Below are 22175 nucleotides of genomic sequence, written 5' to 3' on the forward strand. Positions count from 1 at the left end.
TCAGAAAGTCAACCCCCTAGTAATTATTGAAGCACGAGATCAATGAGCTAATTTAAACGAATTATTAGTATTTTAAAATATTCTTGACGAGGCAATCGAACAAAAGCTAGGATGTAGGTAGTTATAGAAACGAATAAAAAAACGATCAGTCTATCATAAGTCTTTCGCGAATAAATGCATAGCGCTTCGACTCGAAGTAATTTTTTTGGAAAGTATGATTCACAAAAAAGGAATAATGTCATAAGGATGTCTTTTCGTTAATATAAAGCTATTTAAATAGTAAAGAATTAAAATTATTTGTATAAAAAAGGGAGACAATCAATTTAGAGTGACATCTCTTGAAAGGCTTCTCCCGCACACCAAAGATTATTTTAAGAGAAGAAAGAAAGAACAACTAAGCTCCCCCATACATCTACAGCTTAAGAATTGCCGTAAGTTTGGCGAGTCAAAAGCAGGAGCGAAGTCTAATGAATGAGCTAGAGTCCATTAAGTGCAATCAATCGACCATTGAGGAAAAATCCTTGAGGTTGCGCGTGTGTGGGACTGCACCAACAAATAATGAACTAAATATCGCTAGGAGCTCCTTGGTCGCTAATTCTAATCATAATCATACGCTGCTCCTTGGTCGCTAATCATAATCATACGCTGCGTTAGGACATCATCATAATCATACGCTGCGTTAGGGCATCATCATAATCATACGCTGCGTTAGGGCATCATCATAATCATACACTGCGTTAGGGCATCATCATAATCATACGCTGCGTTAGGGCATCATCATAATCATACGCTGCGTTAGGACATCATCATAATCATCATAATTAGGGGCACTTAACAATAACGACATCTTAACCCTAAAACGGCAAAATCGGATTTTTTTTACTGCAATATTCTGAATTGAATTGTAAAATATTTAACCTGTAATGAGTTAGAGCGAAGTGAAGTCTGTAGGCATGTTTTATCCTTATTTTTGAGAATTTGAACGAGATTTCTTCAAGCTACGTTGAATTAAAGTAACTTTTTTATACACGATCAAAAAGAGTTTTCACTTTTTTGTTAATCAATAACTGTTTTTAGACGCATTCGATAGTTCCATGCAATCGCGTGAAGCGAATGAATGAGATTCACATGGGGTCTAATTTCGAGATTCTGAACTCATTCAAAGTCAGTTTTCCTTCCCCAACTTCCAATATTCTAGTTACACAGGTCTTAATACTGCTGAAGGGACGACAGCAGTCATCAAGACTGGTGCTGGCCGCCGGTGACAATTATTGTCTTGGCCAAACTCGCGCACTGGAACTGCTGGAGTGAAAGCCATGAATCACTGCCTGGGCAGGTTAGGACCGCCGAGTGCTCTTTAGCGAGATAGGAGCTGATTTATTAGAACAGGGCCGTACAACGGGTTTACCATGCACCGCATTCACTTTATGCCCTGAACATCGTATCAAGTTCAGACTCGTTCTATTCAAACTACATTTACTCAAAATGAAATGAACCCTGAACGAAGAGTAAGAAGTTGCTGTAATTGATTAAACTAATTCAAAATTAAAGGTCTATTAGTATCGTTAAAGTGTTTCATACGCATGCATTCTAGAAGAAAAAGTCGAATATATTCGTTCGGACAAAAATGGAAGAGAACGAGCAGCCTTGCCGGACTGCTTACTGACAAACTTAGCGATAACGAAGACTACAGAGACACACGACCGCAATTGTCAGCTATTCAAATGCCGCTTACTCGCGCGAAGATAGCGGGCAACTGTTAGTCAAGCGCGAATTATCAGGTTCCAGGCCATAGGACCAGCCCTACGGCCTGCATGATGGATGCCGACGCACTTAGCTAATGGCGCAGACATGCTGCAATTCGTGCATGATATGCCGGCCCTGACGCTTATAGATGATGCAGATGAAGCAAAGGCTGCACCCTGAAAGGCGGACTTCATTGGTACGAGTATAAGAAACTACTTTCTCGTCGGAAGAAAATATTTTGATCAATTTTATTGATTCAGGATCAATAGAAAAACAAAGCCCAGTAAGCGCATGCAAAGCATATTTCTTGGCCTGAAAAGATAACTTTGTAATAATTAAATAAGTCAAGTCGTACACACGCTTCAATCGCTGAAATCTCAGGACGAGATGCGAATGAGGAACGGTGAAGAGTTTTCCATATACTATCGCTTTAGTAAATGCTATGTTGGTGAGAAAATTCACCAACATGGCATGTTGGTAAATAAGGTGGCAATTCACCATATATTTCTCCACGTTGGTGAATTAGGCAATATACTTTGGAGGAAAAATATGTTGAGAGAAAGTAGCTAGCAGGAAATGGCGAGAGACATTTTCTTGACTTGATTGGTAAGCATTTTAGTAAAAGCATTGATCGACTAGATCAGTTTTTTCACATTTAATGGATAGTTTTGCTTTGAAATTTAACACAATTGAAATGCTTAGCAAGGATATTCTGCAGTAAATGTACAGGTTGTGACCATTCAATTCCTGATAGGGAATTTACTTCAGCGAAAAGGCCATCGATCGTCGGATATTGATGTGCTTGGAACGATCGAAAGCGCAACTCTCTCGGATCGTAGCGGCTCGGCCGTGTCGTTGTAATGCTACTACTGGCACTGTGATGTATTTATTTCACAACGTAGTTAGCCATCCTGGGGCCGTATTATCAAAACTTCGTAGGTACGCAAAATCGACTTACGAGTGGCGTAGGTGCTGACTTATGACGTAACTCTAACCATAAGCGCGCCTGCCCGAATCGCATAGCCATGATCGAGACGTCGGCGGCCGTTGGCAGTTCAAGGGCGTGATCGACGCCTCTAAAATGCTCCCTTCGCCCCTGCTTTAGTGACAATGCATGAGCGTCAGGCCATTGCGCGACACCTTCACACATCTTTACTCGTCTGCATCGCGATCTTAATTTTTATTAAGAGACATCCCATTGATTTAGAACTAAATTAACTCATATATAGTAGGTAGCGCACTTCTAGTTAAAAAATGATATGATATGATTTAGAATCAAATTTGATAGCACAATATAGCTTAAATATGAGAGCAGATACGATGATGTGAAATATGTAAATCAACTTGTAAAATGGAGCAAAAAGCACGAAGTTGGTAAGTGGGTTATTTTACATAAGCTCCAGGATTGCTGGATACAGAGTAAGAGAGCATCTTGCGACGAGCTCGAATAAAATGAAGGCAAGGACAGTGAAAGTTGGTGCGAACTTATCAACATGAAAATAAGGCGATACGATTCACCAGAATACCTGCATTAGCATAACTAGTCCTTAGGAATATATCAAGTGTATAGGTGGCATTGTACAAAAAGGCAGCCTCAGGGGCATCTAGAAGTCATAACTCACTGAAAATGAACGTGCACTGAAGTAAATCGCAAAGACATGAATATGTAACGAAAGTTCGTACATTCGTCAAGAATACAGACAATCTTTCCTTAATTTAAGATGACACATTCTCGCACTAATTATAAATGACCTGTACGTCCAGGTAGTAACCGCTCAAAATATCTGAATTAATGTGCAATAATTATGAAAATTTTTGCATTTGACGGCAGGAGCTAGTTAGCGTGGGAAATATTAGCTCAGACATGAGCTAAATCCCTCCTAAATGTTCACGGGACCAATTCTTGAAAGCTCATAATAAAGTAAGAAAAAAATCTTGAGAGAAAATCTTGAGAGAAAATCTTGAGGGTGAAGAATAGTACGGTTACTCTACCGCTGTTTATTCTGAATAGGACTTCAGTCAGTCACACCAGTCCTCCTGTACACCAATCCTCCTGTACACCAGTCCTCCTGTACACCAGTCCTCCTGTACACCAGTCATCCTGTACACCAGTCCTCCTGTACACCAGTCCTCCTGTACACCAGGCCTCCTGTACACCAGTCCTCCTGTACACCAGTCCTCCTGTACACCAGTCCTCCTGTACACCAGTCCTCCTGTACACCAGTCCTCCTGTACACCAGTCCTCCTGTACACCAGTCCTCCTGTACACCAGTCCTCCTGTACACCAGTCCTCCTGTACACCAGTCCTCCTGTACACCAGTCCTCCTGTACACCAGTCCTCCTGTACACCAGTCCTCCTGTACACCAGTCCTCCTGTACACCAGTCCTCCTGTACACCAGTCCTCCTGTACACCAGTCCTCCTGTACACCAGTCCTCCTGTACACCAGTCCTCCTGTACACCAGTCCTCCTGTACACNGCCACAAGCAAGAGAAGCAGTCCCCGGACATCGTGACGTGTCACAAGCAAGAGAAGCAGTCCCTGGACATCGTGACGTGTCACAAGCAAGAGAAGCAGTCCAATTAAACGAGGCACAAAGACTCATCACTCACCGACATTACGGTCACTTGCCTCATATTGAGTATTGGTTATGGTATCGTTGTAGCTGCACAGACCTATAATCACGGACCAAGAGAAGCCAAGGCGCTTAAAAAGCTGCAAAATAGCAATAATCAAGATTTTATTGATTCTATACGTTACATTCAACATGAACACCATACTGACGTCAGCGTTGAACATGCATCGCTGGCTTACGGCAGCATACAACATCCATCCCAGAGTAACGCCAGCATGCATAATGCACTCTTGGCCGACGCCAGCATGCAACGTGCGCCTTGGCCGACGCCAGCATGCAACGTGCGCCTTGGCCGACGCCAGCATGCAACGTGCGCCTTGGCCGACGCCAGCATGCAACGTGCGTCTTGGCCGACGCCAGCATGCAACGTGCGTCTTGGCCGACGCCAGCATGCAACGTGCGTCTTGGCCGTGTGCGCCTTGGCCGACGTCAGCATGCAACGTGCGCCTTGGCCGACGTCAGCATGCAACGTGCGCCTTGGCCGACGTCAGCATGCAACGTGCGCCTTGGCCGACGCCAGCATGCAACGTGCGCCTTGGCCGACGTCAGCATGCAACCTGCGCCTTGGCCGACGCCAGCAAACTGCGCCACTTGTTACACTTTACCCGAGCGTGGCCTGGGGCTGCGTAAAGCTGTAATCGCAGACTTGGCATTATGGTATTAATGAAGACACGTGGCCAGCAATTAAAGCAAGTGCCTGGGTGGCCAGACAATATGAAGTATGACCTGCGGTTGTCGTACCAATAGATCTTATCTTAATGTATGCAGGACCTATTGCAGCTTTGAATATAATTCATGGGGCAGGATGAATATAACATGGGGCAGTCGAATATATATGAGGCATGATGAATACATTGACCGAATCAGCGACGGGCCACTGAACCGGAAGCCGATGACGTCAGATATGGCCCGGCTTCAAGCCGCAATAACGTGTAGGACCGAGCAGCAACCATGCAGCGGCACATGGTGAGCTTGACAAACAATTTAGAACCAATATTTGTGCACTTTTACTAGAAAACTTCCTGTACAGCGTCAATAATTAATTATGGTCGCAAAAAATCAAGCACGCACGATCAATCTGAGTCATGGTTCTTCAAGAAATTATCAAGAATTCCCCAGGCAGATTTAGTCAAGTAGGACCGGGAATATTTCCCCAGTCAGGTCTGACAGTGAGTATTTAAAGATTGGTCGCAAAATGCTGATCGAATTTTCTTGGTCTATACAAATTAGGAAATATCTACACAAATTATCAAATTTCACGAGCGGCAAAGTTCCAAGAGGCCTGCGATAGGCAAGTTTCTCGCAACCAAAAAGCAACACAATGAAAAACCTTCGTTTTAACCAAACATGGGATTCTAAACATTCGAACAAATCTTTTAACATGAGATACTCCAGCTTATATTATCGTGCCTCACTAATCGTCAAGTGTGAAGCAAAGAATGTTAGTTTGAATAGCAACATGAAATAGGAATGAAAAACTGTACGTATCAGCAGTGCCAGGACTGATAATTCAGTCATTAACACAGACAACGCCGGGGCCGGCGTCGCAGGCATTCTGGACGGACCTGGGCCTATACTTTCCAAAAAAGTTAAGAGATCGTAAGTTCATCAGCCAATCATTGACGGCCTTTCAAGCAAAATCCACCAATCATAGACAAGAAAATAGAGCGTAAGTACTTACGTTCACTTAGCGAGTTTTGAAAGTATGGCCCCTGTTCCCCTAGAAGCGTTCCAATTAAACGGGGCACAGAGACCTATCACTCACCGACATTACGGTTGCTTGGTTTGCTAGTGACATTCTTTTCTAAAATAAATAAATTAATTAAATTAATTGAATAATAGCAGCTTGCGTCAGTTGCGGAATTCGTTGTAGAATTACATGAAAAACACAGTGAAAATCGAGCCTTCTCTCACGACGGAACACCTCGGGGCTAAGTGGGCAATTACAGCGTTTTGAGAGTCACTTGGCCCTGTGGCGACTCATCCACACAGTACACACTGCTTATGTCAGACCAAAATACCCAAGCCATTTCATCGGAACGGCAGTTATACCACGAACAAATAATTTATAAGTGCTTAAAACGAATTTCCGGGTATGAATATGTTACCCGTAAACAGGGAGTGATGACGTTCTCGATAAAACTGTTAACTTGCTCACAAAAGATGATAATGTGTAGCATCTACGGGAAAATTGAAATATGGATTTGTGTCCTGTCCGAATACATGGCGACTGCTGTGCATGCAGCACACGACGGCATGTGTCATAATATATGTAAATATATCCTTGGAAAACGTTACTCAACAAGAGGAATGGCAGCATTTATGCCCCGAAATAGAGTATTACGCTAAACAGAGAGTTCTAATTACGGTGCCTACGGTGCAACATTGAAGCAAGTTAACGCAATTAGTTTAAGAAAAGATTCGTATATGAGCCCTTGATATTATCGTGAGAAGTAATACCATGTTTCTCCAAGTCAAGAATTTTTGTCCAGTTATTCGTATGAGATGAGGCGCATGCGAACGACGATTCTGATGATGCGCATCCGAACAATTGCCAGTACTCGCATCAGGAAATGCATGCGCGGCTAAGCGAATCGTGCCGTCACGTCGAGCAGTGAATGTCAGGGCATAGAATGCCGTGGCAGTGAATGCCGGGGCATCGAATGCCGGGGCCGTGAATGCTGGGGCAGTGAATGCTGGGGCAGTAAATGCTAGGACAGTGAGTGTCGGGGCCGTGTATGTAGAGGCCGTGAGATGCTAGAGCAGTGAATGTTACGGAAGCATAGACTCTCAATTATGGGACCTCTCATGTATCGATCATTGAGTAATCCTGCGATCACGACTGCCTGGAAGCCGGCCCACCCAGGCCCTGATCCCGTTACAGGACTTGGCACCTGTGCTATCATCGCAGCAAATTCCTGCAGCACAGAGCATCGTCGCGGTCGCTGGGGTGCAGCAGGGAGCGGTTGCTGCCTCTGCCATGCCCCCTCCCGGCATTTGAGTCGACGCTGCAGTCGAGCGACATAACCAAGGCAGGCAAGGACAATAACCCCAGTAGCAGATTTGGGTGCTGCTCGTGCAAAAATCGTGTTTCGCAAAAAAAAATTATGTAAGAGTTTCCTGCTAGGCGACATCGGTGAGAGGGCAGATCGGGGTAAGCTTTGGAGCAATAGAAGCATTCTTTCTCCGAGTTGAGTTTCACGCTTCGCTACTAGTTGGTTCACAGCAAGACTATCAGTTAATTTCTGCTGAAGAATGTGTAGTTTCCGTAGTTAAGAATGGGCGTTTAACAAGGTGTCCGTTTTAAATTTCAACGTACGTATTTTAGCTATTTTTTATCCTGAATCCGAATTTGGAAAATAAAATTTGACTATTTCGTCCCATGTCACGTCATAGCAAGATCATTGCTATCACAAGTTATCAACGTCATAAATAGTCTATTTACATAATTTACTACCGTACGTGAAATAGATTTCGCCCGCAGAAGCCTTACAATGAAGTTTAAATATCAAGCACAGCACCAAGTGTGGTCAAGTCCTAAAAGGAGATCGGACAGGAGATCTGATATCGAGAAGGACTCGAAATGAATGGGCGAATCTTTTGTAGCGCGTAAAATAAGCTCAAGACTGAACTCCAGCGCGCACGTACCTTACTAGTCGATGCACAAGAGGGAGTTAGGTTTCTTCCACTAGACTAGAGTAAACACGCCCTCTGCAAATGCGCTCTGGTAATGTTTGTCCATCTCTGTGAATTTTACAACTCAAAGAGAATAAAGGTAATCGTTAAGTGGAAGAAACAGCGAAGCAGGCAAAAATACTGCGAATAATAGTCGAAGAGAGGAAAATTAGACTTAAAGAAGGGTTATCTCGTATAATATTAGGTCGGTAAACCTAAGCAACACGTTGTCTGACGTTGGCAGCAAGAAGTAATCAGGAATGAGCATACTTCAGCAAGAAGTAATCAGCAAGAAGTAATCAGGAATGAGCATAGTAATCAGGAATGAGTTGTCAAGGCATGAGCATACTTTTGGGGTAATTGCCACAGAATCGACGTTAGTAAGAACGCCGCAAGGAGTCCCGTGAGTTCGATAAGTTCTCCGCCTCAATCACCTCGCCAACTGCATCACCCTGTTAGTCAGAACCATTAACTTGCATCTTTGTTCTCACGCATCTTTGTTCTCATGCATCTTTGTTCTCATGCATCTTTGTTCTCATGCATCTTTGTTCTCTTGCATATTTATTAATTAATGCTTCAGAGATGTGGTCGGCAGGTCCGATCTGCAAATTTGAACTCGTGTCTGAATGACAATAGAGCTTGCCAAAAACACAGCTACAATGCAAAGAACTTTCGATTCAAACGCACAAGAACTTTAACGCATTTAAGCTAAGTTGTGCGAGATATCCGTTCAAAAGTTCACAATGGTGAATTACGAATGTTTGCATGGCGAAACACATAAAAATTTAACAAAAGACGTTATATATAGCCTTATAGGTACCAGAAAAAAAAACTGACGACAAAGTTAGGGAATAATTAATGAGTTATTCAAGCACAATATAAACATGTAAGCCTCATTCAACACTCAAAAGCCTCAGTCAACACCCACGAGCCTCAGTCAACACTCACAAGCCTCACTCAACATGCAAGCCTCACTCAACATGCAAGCCTCACTCAACATGCGAGCCTCACTCAACATGCGAGCCTCACTCAACATGCGAGCCTCACTCAACATGCAAGCCTCACTCAACATGCAAGCCTCACTCAACATGCAAGCCTCATGCAGCATCATAATCGAGCCAAAAAAGGCATCCACAAGATAACGCATAAAATATCGCTAACGACGCGTTTATTGTCAGAAGTTGGCTAAATGAACGCATATAAAAAAAAGTTCAGCGAACATGTTGAGAGCGTTTAGCGGGATGCAGAACACATTTAGTGGGATGCAGAACACATTTAGTGGGACGCAGAACGCATTTAGTGGGACGCAGAACGCATTTAGTGGGATGCAGAACGCATTTAGTGGGATACAGAACACATTTAGTGGGATGCAGAACGCATTTAGTCGGACGCAGAACGCATTTAGTGGGATACAGAACGCATTTAGTGGGATGCAGAACGCATTTAGTGGGATGAAACATGCATCTAAAGACGCTAAACCACATATTTGGAGTTAAACTTCCAAAGCTGCATCTCAGATGTCATGTCAGTATTTCTTTATTTTTGCTCTTTACTTTCTTCTGAATTGTCGATGAACTTGATTGAATTGAACGATAATTTGACTGCACTGTAACTTAGACGATCTTCCTAGATTAGGAGCAATTTGTAATAGGTTGTCCAATTCCAGACAGGAAGCGATGACGCGTTTAAAAGAAATATCTTAATCCATCAATGGTTTGTTTGCATAATGAAGGGGTTCAATTTATATTTTAAAATCAAGAAAGATTACCCTAAAATATGTGTTACCCGTGCCGTGCTAACGTTATTCTGGCGCATTGTTAGCAAAGTTAGGGAGTGCATCGCCTTTATTTCATTTTTTCTTGAGCCATGGTTAATTCAATCTCGACTATGAATTTAAACCTGACGAAAATTCACCTCAATCGATTGATACATAAATTGTTGCGATGTCATAAGGCCTTTTTCTACAAAAAAAAAACTTACTGAAAAGACTGGAAATAATTCATGTATAAACTGAACAAAATCATTGTAAAAGATGCGCAATGGAAAGTAATAAAAGAAAATAATCATCGTCAACGTCAATTCAATCGGCCCTGCGTTATAATGCCTTAATACAATCATGGTTGAAGTTCATCCATTGTTAGGAATTTAAAAGAATCCATCGCAATAATGGATAGATAAGACATTGAGAGCTTTAGCAAGGCATTCTATATTGCAAGCCGGCGTCACTTCTTCCGTAACTAAACTCTGATAACTTGAATGGACTTCAGTAGCTGCTTAGGATTGAGAAATCGTCAACCCATTTGCCCTCTAAAGAGATAAGTTCAAATTTGTTACGCAAGAATCATTTGCTATGACCAGAAAATGCAAATATTTGTTTAAAAAAGTTGACGGAAATTGTCACTAACTTTCACATCGCGCTTAGTTCACGTGCAGCATAAGATCCGTTCAATGCAATAATGCAAATAATTAAAAAAACTTAGAGGAAATGTTGAATATTTTGCATTCACATATCACCTCTTAACCCACCGTCTTAAAATATATCACCGTCCACCGTGGTTGTTAGATCATTCGATGGTTGTTAGATCATTCGATGGTTGTAAGATCTTTGATGGTCGTAAGATAGTCGAGAGTTGAAAAATCTTCGACGATCCTAACATCTTACACTAATTCGAATTTCACAGTTTTCGAGAGCGTGAGCAGTTCTAAAACAGTACCGAGTTTAGTGAGCTGGAGCTGAGCCAGCAGTTTGATGTGTCATTAGACATTCTCCAGCACAGTAACTCAAGTTATAGTATGTAAGACTTAAATGAATGGCCGAAAATATAAAAAAGTAGTAAACAATTTACACACAAGTTGGGTGAAGTCGCAAGCATGTGGGAGACCTGTTCGCTGGGAGTTTCCCGTATGGAAAATTCCACCCACTATACAAGCCAGCGGCATTATTCACTAGTGTTATAATACAAGATTTGAGGAGCAAGCAATACCATCCCATACAAGTACTCACAGTTCATTGCATTCAAGCATTGAATTGAGTAAATCTGTAGTTTGATTATTACTAATTATTTACCGTATAGCAAAAATTAGTAACGGGAAAAAATCCTCACTGGTTTAGCATATATACTTACGAGAGGAGTAGCGGTGCTACGGGGTCGAGGTCAACATTTTATCCAAGCCGAGATTTCCGGCGGAGTTTCGGGTAGCGCCCTAGTCACCCGCTGGTGCAGTCAGCACGTTGCTAGAGTTCAGTCAACTTTAGAGGAGCAATGCTGCGCTAACCTTACTACACGGAAGTCTAGACGGCACTGAAGCGGATCATTGTTCGGCAGTTCGGGGTCAGTGGCAGCCGGACGAGCGGAACAGCGGAAGGTGAAGCGTCGCAGTCAACATTGCGCATGGTTTTTTTCTTCTATGTTGTCTTGATTTAGCTGCAGTTATAATTATTCCGTAAAGGTATTTAGGCAATAGTAAAAAGCAGTCAATTTAATTTTATTATATTCATCAGGCATTCGAATTTAAAATAAACATTGATGAGACCTCAGTCTTAATATGACTACAAAATTTTAAATAGTTGGTAATACCTTATAAAAAATAGACTCGTCAGATCTATCTAATGCATTCTTCCTTGATTGAAATTGAATAATCTGTAGAAAACTCAGTATATATTGATAGATGATAACAAAATATACACTAGTGAGCTGCAGAGTAACACAGAGCTTCTCTGTGTGCCTGCTTCACTTATACAGGAATTTGTCTCAGAAAAAATGAGAAGTTCTTCCCTAGATATGCCGCGTCTGATCCACAGCTCGGTACATGCCCTGAGGGATGAGATGTAAAAGAATATTCGTACCGCGATACTTTTATTGAAATTATTTTTTTTTTAATTATTATTATTGTAACATTGATTAACATAAGCTTTATTCATCAATGTAATGCGATTTTAGCTTAGTTCCTATATATTGCATCACTTGTAAAAAAACAAGGCACGAGTGAAGAAAAATAATCTCATAATGGAAGCTCGTAAAAATGGCAGGGAACCTCGGAATTTCTCTCAATGAAAGAAATCATTTCAAAGCGTTGCATGTCTCCGACTCGCCTGTAAATACGCGAATAAATGCCCATTAAGTGCAGCAATAACCGCGATGTGTACACAACAGGCAGAGATAGCCACTATTTATCGAAGGAAAAACAAGCAGAGATAAGGGAGAGATATCAGAGAGCATTTCATGGGGCGATAAAAAGTACGGAAGACGCGAGGCGACGTCACTTTTTGCTGCGTGTAATTTAAGAGCGGACGACAAATTAGCGGACCGTTTTGGGGGTCTGGTGGAGAGACTCCAGAAGACCATTGGTCGGAATTAAAAAGAAAAATAAACTCATGAGAAAAAATTACTCGTGACGCGGGATTAGTTTGTCATCTTTAATTGGATATTCTGAAAGAAACTTTTATTTTACTGCGCATTTTGAGTCAAAGGAGATGGAGCTTTGTTGAGACTATAATTGCGTGGCCTGAGGATCCAAGTTGCTGGAGCATCAACAAGAAAATAAATATAAGAAATAATGAATGAATTTAAGATAAACTTGAATTATTCACTTCCTTTCCTTGCCCATTTCTCAATGTTCAAATTCCTTTTAAATGATTTATGTTGAGCGATTTAAAGCATTCCAATTTGTAGAGCAGTTTTCAATAAATTAGTGATATTAGTATTAAATAAATTAGTGATAAATAAAACAATGGTTGTGGCTAGTGACGGCCCAATTATTTATTGTTAGTTATAGTTAGCACTGGATCCAGCCTTTACAACGATATGTTTCTAACATGACGCTTTCATTACTTGTTTATTATTTGGTTACAAGCCTATAACCTTCTTTCTGGAACCAAAAATCTTGCCAGGAACTGCAAGGAAAAATTTACAAGATGCTATATACTAAGTTTGAGGATTGAACGATCTGTAATCTGCGGTGACATCAAGTTACAAAAAGGCGGTGAAATTCACGCAGAAGTTATGGTTGTTATGAGTTATAAGGACTGAATAACAACTTAGTGTAGTCCAGTTAAACAATATACAGTTTATTATTGATGCGAGTGCGGTGTAGGTGAAACCCGTGGCAACGTCGGACTTGCGGCCTATACTTTCAAAAAAAGTTAGGAGATCGTAAGTTCATCAGTCAATCATTGACGGCCTTTCAAGCAAAATCCACCAATCATAGACAAGAAAATAGAGCGTAAGTACTTACGTTCACTTAGTGAATTTTGAAAGTATGGCCCAAGATTGTCACGGCAGATCTCAGCAGAATCTTGAGGCTGTACGCGACTGCATTAGCGAGGAGATGACGTGTTCCCCTGCAGCCATCAGCGGCACTTTCGGAGCCAAGGTCGCTGTGCGCCGTAACGGAACTTCTGATGTCAAAATAATTCTCACGGCACGGTATACTTGTCTACAATTGACCCACTATATTTTCGCAAAGCCACTAATGCTTATCATTCGGAAGATTTTCCATTAAAAAACGGGAATTTAATACAAAAATATTTTAAAAACTCGTCCGATTGCTTGGAACACTTTTATGCTGTAACGACTTCCGCTAGACTTCCTGGTGGCCGCTTCCTGCCTCACGCGGGCGAGGCGCGCGCCACTCAGGTCCAGCGAGGCAGTCATGTCTGCGAGGTGACTGAGGTGGCACTCCGAGTGCCAGTGTCAGTGCCAGGACTGCGAGGTGACTGAGGTGACACTCTGAGAGCCAATGTCAGTGCCAGGACTGCGAGGTGACTGAGGTGGCACTCCGAGTGCCAGAGTCAGTGCCAGGACTGCCAGGTGACTGAGGTGGCACTCCGAGTGCTAGTGTCAGTGCCAGGATTGTAAGCTAACTGAGGTGCCAGACCAGGTGCCAATGTCAGTGCCAGTGCCAGTGTTTCAACTGCGAGGTGACCAAGGTGCCAGTGTCAGTGTTAGAGTGCCGTGGGACTTGGCTTCGTTGATGACGAAGTTAGTCCTCTAGTTCTCGATAAAATATCGTTTACGACCGGAATAAATAAGTTATAATCAATCAAACTTAAGAGTCACGAGGGTTCTTGAAAATTGTTGCCTTGATAAAGTGGAATGAAAGCTTTACTAAAATTTTATCATAAAAACGGTATAAATAATACCTGAACTCACAGTGTAGATTTCACATGATCAAGGCCGGAAGGCCCCACTGCAGGATAATGACGCTCGCGTGACTTTGGGCTGATTCACAAATTAATTCATTGAGTTACAGTTGAAATTAATAACAAAATACAAAATAACAATGCAGGAAGGAAGAAGATGATAGATGTCTTAGCTAGCGCCACTGGCACTAGCTAAGAATTTATAGGAACGAGAATTGCTAACGAGAATTTTTGTCATAGTTGCTCGAGAAAATAAACGAGTTCCCATAGGAACATACCACAAATTAATGCTCATTGCATGCTGTTTTATTTTGCACAAAATATGCTGGGTTACAGGGTGCGATAATTAACTTATAGTTATAGGCACTTTAAGGTAAAGAAGGTAAAGCCTAGTAGATAGGGTGTGATGAAGAGCCTTTTAACTGAATAATCGGAGAATACGAAGAACAATCAAGTTGTTATGCACCGATTCAAAAAAGCTAATTAAACTAAACAACTCGATTACAATTTTTATTACTGACGCTGTATAAGTTTATGCTGACTGTATTTTGAATGTCCGATTTTCAGCACTCAATTTGCGCCAAATTTCCAAAGTGAAGAATTAGTGCGTTCATTTGAATAAAAAACTATTAATAAAATCTATACTTCATTGTAAAGCTGCTTACCATGCGGCTTCTCTGCTGTCTTGCCACCACGTCGCTCCTCTTGGTTGTCTACATGACCCCAGGTAACAGAAATTCTTAATCAAAACATTAAACATATTCAGTTAAAGTCAATATAGTTACTGGCGTTTAACACTTTTAACGTCACTAACGTGTGTAGTAGCAGCAGAATAAAAATGTATTAGTTTGATTTATACGAAGCATATCGATAAAGGTGCTCAGATGCTCAGTGTATGGACGTATTTATGGCCAATAGTCGTGAAATAGATTTGTTTCACTATCTCCATTCTCCGCATACATATTATATGGCAAATTTTCATTATCCTCATTCAACAGCCCATTGGGTAATATGTAATTTCACTACCCTTCTCTTGCATCTAATTTTGTATTAAGTTTGGTCACGAAGCTTATCCTGAGCATAATTTTATCTGGTTATTTCACGATCCTTAAACCTGCACATATACTTGGTATTTGATTATTTTACAACCCTGACCTCGCACCCTTCCTCCGCAGGATGTTCGGCGGCCCTGACGCATCCGACGCTGCCTCGAAACGCGCCTCCCGGCAGCGAACATGTAAATGCACATCAAATCTATACATGAGCATTAGTAGGTAGTACAGAATTAACCCAGTCAGAAACGCTAGTCATATGTAAAGTACACCAGCAATTTTCATACTATAAAGCAACTGGTGCTTGTCCAAGGGTTAATATTTTTAATGACTTGATTATTTTGATAGTAGCGTCGTCATGCAATTATCCGTACACTACATCTTCGTTGTGACGGATCAAGGTTTTCTACTATTATAAGTCCCGTTTATTTTAAGGTATATTTTTATTTATTTTATGACTGATTCTTTGATGCTTTTTACCCCAGGCGTAAATCTATTAGTTTTATGCCCTAATAGTACAAAATTATTCATATTGTTGGCCGGTATACGTAATCTAAAATAATATTTTGATAAAATGCACGTGCTGCTCGCACCTCAGCGGTAAGATAGAGCGAGAACCTAAATGTTCCGTCCGTTACAATAAGATCTTGCCTGTGGTGGATCTTTTCTCTGCAAACGACGAGAGTAATATCGCTAGGGCCCCATCTGTTTGGCCCGCTGCCAGGCAGATAAGTGTTTCAGATTGACTCCTCATCCCAACCGCTTCAGTTTCATGTGTGTTTATTCCCATGGCTGTCAACACGAATCGCGAGATTTTTTGTTGGTTTCATGAGATGACGGGCGGCACAAGAGCTCCACGACTGAGCATTAATGCCACCGTATTTTATTTTTCCCTTTAAGAATTCATCTTTTTATGGATTATTTACATACAGCACTCGTCAACGCAGCGACACAAGCGCTCCGCGACTGAAGACGCGTCGCTCGCTCAGCGACGGCGTTCCATCATCGCGGCGCTGGACGCTTACTTCGGATTCGGCGACTCAAGTCCCCGCGCCGTCCGCGACTTGATGGCAGGAGAAATGGACTCGGAGAAGGAGAAGCATTCAGGAAAAAAAGATTTGATTCATGGTACAATGGAAATGGAAGAAAAAGATTTCAAAGACATCGACAAAGGAACGAAGAACATGCCGATGATCGTGCTAACTGAAGATTCAAACTTCGAAAAAACTATGGATGAGAAAGAATCCAAAAAGATGAAAGCAATGGTGGACCATATGCTGCAGGATATGATGCATTCGAATTTGATGAATAACTTTCAGCAAAGAGAAAAAATTCCTTCGGTCATGAGCGGCCACATGTCGGACATCATGCATGGGTTCGAGCATCCCATGATGAGGGGCTTGAAGGACACCCGTCCGCCACCCATCACGAAAAGCAACGTGGATGTCATAAAAGAATCCTCACTACAGGATGCGTCCTTGCGGCTTGGCGCTGAATTTGCCACGTCAAATGTCGCCTCGGAGACGCAAAATAGTTTCCAGGAAATAGGAAGCGACGGGTTCGAGACGGCGGAAGAAGGCGGGGTCGCCCCAGAGACCGAGGGACACGAACCTCACTTCACGACCCTCGAGGTCGCCCTGGGACCAGCCATCCTCCCCCTCAACGTGAGTATAAATAACCTTCATAACTCGAGTTGGAGTTTATAATATTTTGTTATTATCCTCCATACTTGAAGTGGATAGTTTGTCAAATCTTGTCAATTAGCCAATTGAGTTTGACTGCAAAATTCGGCCAAAATAGCAGGCACTGTCTGTCCAACGGCCGCCTCGTAATTAGCCGTACCCGTAGGTTTTGATAATTGATCTCTCATCCCTAGCCTCTTAAAACCGCTTCTCTAAAACCATTCCAGCCTCCAGAAGGCTACTTCGTGCCCTTCATCCCGCGCAAGGCCTTCGGGGTCGCCAACGGGGTGTCGCGGCCACCTCACGGCCACGCGTCCTTCTACCTCCACAGGCCCGCCGGGCTCGTGGACGTACCGAACTCCCCGGCTTTTGGCTTCCTCTTCAGCGGCCAATCGAGGTCACCTGACACGGCCGTGGACGAAGCTAAAGCCGATGCTTTTTGATGTGCCTCAAAAGGCTTACTTCGCGACGAACGCGCAATAGGGGATTTACATCTTAGTCTGCACCATCGATGACATCCTCTTTTTCTTCATATCAAGGCGAAGCATTGAAAAAATATTGAATAGAACATAATCCTTCAACACTCAGCTTCATATAAGCAGGTGTGATAGGAAATGAGTGCCAACTGTGTTATCTTAGCGAATTATTTCTAATACAATCAAATCTAAGGCTGTTCACTTACACAGAATATGATGTGAGAGCCACTTTCAAATAAATTAGCAAAAAAGAAAATTAGCGTCTGGCAAAAAATTAACGTTAACACCAATTTACCGAGGTAGGTAAGTGTTCGCTTCGTCATTTGCGTATTCGTAGCAAAAATTAATGCATTACGCATTCAAGCGTCAAGGAACGAGTTCAGGTTCACCCACAATCAACAGTACGTGGTTGCACCGTATAGCACGCGCCAAATAAGGGCGATCACACTGAATAATATTCATGCTTATTATCAACTATTAAATTATGCGTGATAGGAGATTTTAACGATTTGATGGACGTTGGGTGAGGTTACAGTATCATACATAAAATTGTGGAAGGAGAGAATTTTGAAGGTACTTAATATAGCCAGCGGTTCATAAAAAAACGTACAAAAAATATTTTGTATATTTATTAATATAACTAGTTTATTTCATACATTAAACATTTAAGACGTCTCCGTAATTCTAATATGTATTTGTACAAATCTTCCTAATATTGTAACACTGGAGACATACTGCACGCCATTAGCATGCAGAAAATTCTACATTCTTAACAAATACAAATATTTTATACAGTACAGAACGTCTTATTCGTCATAACTACATAATTAGGAATTCTCTACAGAACGTAGCACTGTGATGGCTCCGTATTCTTTATGATCACGACAGGTTAATTGTTTTGGCTGCGGCTGTCGTCATCCGAGAACGCAACTCAATTTAAGGAATCATTTCACTTCAAATTTCAGTTTGTTCGCGAATAAATACACTGATCATGGACGACCAATTTAAGAACTGAGCGTTAGTGCCAACTTGTGTCGCCATAACACCAGTGAGCAGGTATCTTGGCCCCGTGTTCGGCAACATCGTAAACTGTTTCCATAACTTCAAGCATCGCGTCAACAGCAAACGCCAACGTAAAAGTTGAAAAGGGGTGTCTTATTCGACAATTAATTTATCCAACAAGCCCTGATTGCGTACCACTGATAATAGAAAACGTAATGATGGTACAAAGCGACCATTATTCAATAGAATGGAACAAGTATATTAAAAAGAACTAGGCTGCATTGATTTGATTGCAAAGTATTCTTTAAAAAAACGAATACAAAAAACCTTCTTGCGATCTCATTGATTATTAACTGAAAATATGACGATATTGCATCTGCATGCTGGAATTACTACGCTCGATCCAACTCCTGATCTGCTCATTCAAAAATTCTCTTCGACGGAATTGGGTCAGAATTACAATAGGAAAATTTTTCATCACTAAATTCCGCTCACTATAGCTAAACATAAACGACGCTGCATGCGAAGAAGAAGCCTACGGGAGAATGAAGTCATTGAACCGTCTACTCGCGCTGAACTTTGATCAGCTGGGGGCCCTCAGGCGGCTCCCTGGGGGCGTACACGGAGAGCTGCCCGTCAGCTGACAACGAAGACTCGAGCTTGGAGGCATCGACGCCGGGAGGCAGCGTCTGCTGGTGCTCAGTGTGCTGCGTCACGGAGCGGCCCTCGCTCTCGCTGCACGCCTTCATCGACACCGTCAAGAGGTTATCTGCAGCAAATTAGCAACTTGAATATTTGTACGCATTTAAATTCTTAGTGTCACTATACGTGAGGATATCTGTATAACCTGTAGATTTTGTAGTTACGATTTATAGCGTCGTCAGGAAGCATCCGTGAGGGGACATTCTGGCGCTAGAATCGAAACGACGTATATATGAATTTTCATAAGAGAGAAGACCGACAATGGAAGCCAATATTGTATTCCCTCAACGAAAAAGTCGCAAGTTACAATTGAAAATATCGCGCTAAGATTAACCGCGTTTTAGGTTACTAGTTGGCATGAACTCTTCGTCTCCGAAAATTCCATAAAAACAGAGTCAATTACATTCGTATTCTATGGCCTGACGACCAGGGGTCTCGTTAGCAGTAAAAGTATCCAGAAACATTCGTAAATATTATACATGCCTATACCGACGCCATTATTCAAGATTGAGGCTTAGAAGCCAAGTCGTTACCTTTGAGTGTGACTTTGATGTCCTCGGGCTTGACTTGATAGCAGTTGAAGACGAGCTTGAAGGTGTCGCTGGAGGAGACGTCCAGAGCCTCGCCCACCTGAGCCGTCCTCGACACAGCGGCACGAGGCAGCAGACCTTCCCGCCACTCGGGTAGCTGCACAGGGCACACATCAACAAGTTATTTCACTCACTTATAACTTATAAGTAGGCATATAAAAATATTTTTCTTTGGCAAGGCTGGTAATTGAAACCACTCCGTCCACCAACGGAACGGAATAATAATAACCTTTAACATACAAATGTAAAATCATCAATTTAGGAGACCACTATGAGCTAGTATTGCACAAATCACTCTTTCTTTATATTTATATATCTATTATGCTGCAATTTTGAAAGAGAAAGGTTAAACACAGATCTTTCCAAAGGCCCCCACAGATCTTCCATCTCCCCCAGGGGGCGATATCGCCCACTTTGGGAACCACTGCTACACCATCTCCCTTATAACTAAGACTGACCTGCCCGAAGCTGCCGAATGCGGAGTCGATGGTGCGCCGCAGCTTGCGGTCCATGTCCCGCATGAACGCCTCCATCTGCACGAACGGATCGTCCCGGCGGAACGGAGGACCAGAAATACTGCGCACTGCATTAAAATATTTTCATTTCAATTTGCAGCATACACTAATAAGGTTATTCAATTCTTCAGATGATGTGATTTCTCGCACACTGAAAAACTAATGTTTTCCTACCTAAGCTTTACCACATTTAACGCTGGAAACGTGAACACTGAACGGGGTATATTTTTTGCAGCTATTATTTCAAATTTCAGTAAATGACTTCAATATTAGGAAGGGCTGCAGGTTCATTTACATGCATAATAAAAATTAAATAGGTATTTTGATATCTAAGTCACATGATTGCGCTTCCGATATCAAAACTGACTCGACGATGAATAAATATTTGCAATCTGTTCTGATCATCATACCTTGTCCATTATTAGCGGCGGCGTACGGGGCCGACCTTAGCAGTCGGTGGCGGATGGCGGAGCGCAGAGCAGGCACAACGGAGCGGTTCACACGCGGCAGCATTTTGATCTTCGATAAAAAAAAAGATTACAAATTTCATCTCATAAGTTGATGCAGTCAGATGAGTCAATACTTTGAAAATTAGTCAACCTGCAGGCTCCTGTCCGGATGTGTTTTGGTCTGACCGGCCCGATAATATATAATTATAATATATCTTCAGTATTGATTAATAACCGGATGATCTTAGGTTATGAGTTGAGGGTCCAAGGGTTCGTATCTAAGGTCCGAATAAGCGGCAGGTTGATTGAGAGGTCTGCCTAAGACTGACTGAAGGTCTGCTCGAGGAGCTTATATAGGCATGCTATAGTGACGTCACGGAAGTGACGCAGTAAGTGCTAACACAAGTATGGGAGTTACGGTAGACAGCCTGACACTCCTAACAGTTATCAAATGAAGCTAAAGAATTATACAAACCAAAAGCCATGAGTAACTTGCCAGTAACTTCAACGTAGGTGTTGCCGTGTTGGCAAATTCTAAACGCCTGTTAGGTATGAGTTAAGACAATTTAGCGAGAAAAATAAATTTCAAATAAACTTCGATATGTCACAAAAAAATTGAGAGTTTAGTTTCAAACTTCATGAACGAAATTGAAACTAAGTTTCTGAATAGGCAATTTATTGAGAATACTTTGAACTTGAAGCTTCAATAATATAGTTAATACAGGTACAAGTGAATGGTGTGATATGATCGTTTCAATGCTAGGCGGAAGAGCCTGAAGAGGTGCAATGTAAAAAGGAATTAAGACTAAAGAAATAATACAGGAAGAAGTCAACATATAGGCCTACATAGTATCGTTTAGAAGATTTGACGAATTTTTATGTTGCCAGTTGTGTGTCAGCGTTTCAGTGTAAACGCGTGCGTTTCAAATTCAATCTATGCGCTACTCAATCTCTTTACAAAAGATTCATGATAAAAGTCATTGCTCACCTGTTGATTCGGAAAGCTTTCTTGTCTGGACGAGATATCAATTGAATACGTTAAACTCTCGATTCCTTCTCCCACTTTGACCAAGCAACCTTCACCCTGAGAGTGATTGCGCCCAGTGTTGCCAGGTTTTTTCTCTGCGAGAATACCAGATTGCCTAGCTCAAAATACCAGAAATATACCAGAAATTCTATTGTTCGAAAACTGACTAATACCTCCAAATTTAATGAAACTATTCGTCAGAAACGTTGGTTAGAAAAAAGTTTTAGGCATATATACCAGATCTAAAATATTCATACCAGACACCTTCTGAAAATACCAGATTTGTGAAATCTGGTATAGAAATATACCATCTGGCAACGCTGATTGCGCCACTTTTCGGCTTGCTCTATTTTATACCGGCTTGCTTCAACTTCTCCGATTCTCTCGACGAGACTGGATCGCTGCGTAATGAATTGCAACAATTGCTAGAAATCGTCGTATAAGTTTTCTTAGTATACTAATTAAAATGATGAAATTTCTTTG

The 22175-nt window shown here is 41.9% G+C and overlaps 3 protein-coding genes across 4 annotated transcripts in view; 1 reads left to right on the plus strand and 2 right to left on the minus strand.

Moving 5' to 3' along the window:
* The window catches only part of LOC108680486 (leucine-rich repeat-containing G-protein coupled receptor 4), a 71942-nt gene extending 60596 nt beyond the window's left edge, over positions 1 to 11346 (minus strand). For both annotated transcript variants that reach the window (XM_047885066.1, XM_018169311.2), the window contains exon 1: positions 11181 to 11346. The gene's annotated coding sequence lies outside the window, so the exon portion shown is untranslated. The remainder of the gene's footprint in view (positions 1 to 11180) is intronic.
* Positions 11347 to 13314: 1968 nt separating this feature from the next.
* Positions 13315 to 17993, plus strand: LOC108680453. The gene is made up of 5 exons (XM_018169273.2): positions 13315 to 13481; positions 13640 to 13767; positions 15373 to 15434; positions 16182 to 16913; positions 17159 to 17993. The coding sequence occupies exons 1-5, from the start codon at positions 13315 to 13317 to the stop codon at positions 17372 to 17374; spliced, it is 1305 nt and encodes a 434-aa protein (XP_018024762.1). The 3' UTR covers positions 17375 to 17993.
* A 325-nt stretch (positions 17994 to 18318) lies between these two features.
* Positions 18319 to 21760, minus strand: LOC108680460 (heat shock protein 23-like). The gene is made up of 5 exons (XM_018169280.2): positions 21654 to 21760; positions 20627 to 20735; positions 20160 to 20284; positions 19645 to 19798; positions 18319 to 19178 (listed from the first exon to the last, which is right to left on the minus strand). Exons 2-5 carry the CDS (start codon positions 20727 to 20729, stop codon positions 18973 to 18975), a joined length of 588 nt encoding a protein of 195 aa, XP_018024769.1. The 5' UTR covers positions 20730 to 20735; positions 21654 to 21760; the 3' UTR covers positions 18319 to 18972.
* Positions 21761 to 22175: the final 415 nt, after the last annotated feature.

This window comes from Hyalella azteca, unplaced genomic scaffold (assembly GCF_000764305.2).
Source record: "Hyalella azteca isolate HAZT.00-mixed unplaced genomic scaffold, Hazt_2.0.2 contig16847, whole genome shotgun sequence".
In the NCBI taxonomy this organism is placed as follows: Eukaryota; Metazoa; Arthropoda; class Malacostraca; order Amphipoda; family Hyalellidae; genus Hyalella; species Hyalella azteca.

Bases quoted from the DNA above. Each gene is read 5' to 3' on its own strand.
- LOC108680453 (XM_018169273.2), top strand. From the start codon at position 13,315: ATGGCCCAAGATTGTCACGGCAGATCTCAGCAGAATCTTGAGGCTGTA. The intron at 13,768-15,372 runs GTGACTGAGGTG...CTTCCTCCGCAG, and splicing joins GTCAGTGCCAGGACTGCGAG to GATGTTCGGCGGCCCTGACG. The intron at 16,914-17,158 runs GTGAGTATAAAT...AAACCATTCCAG, and splicing joins CAGCCATCCTCCCCCTCAAC to CCTCCAGAAGGCTACTTCGT.
- LOC108680460 (XM_018169280.2), bottom strand. From the start codon at position 20,729: ATGCTGCCGCGTGTGAACCGCTCCGTTGTGCCTGCTCTGCGCTCCGCC. The intron at 20,285-20,626 runs GTATGATGATCA...ATTTTAATGCAG, and splicing joins CGCCGCTAATAATGGACAAG to TGCGCAGTATTTCTGGTCCT. The intron at 19,799-20,159 runs GTCAGTCTTAGT...TGCCCTGTGCAG, and splicing joins CATTCGGCAGCTTCGGGCAG to CTACCCGAGTGGCGGGAAGG.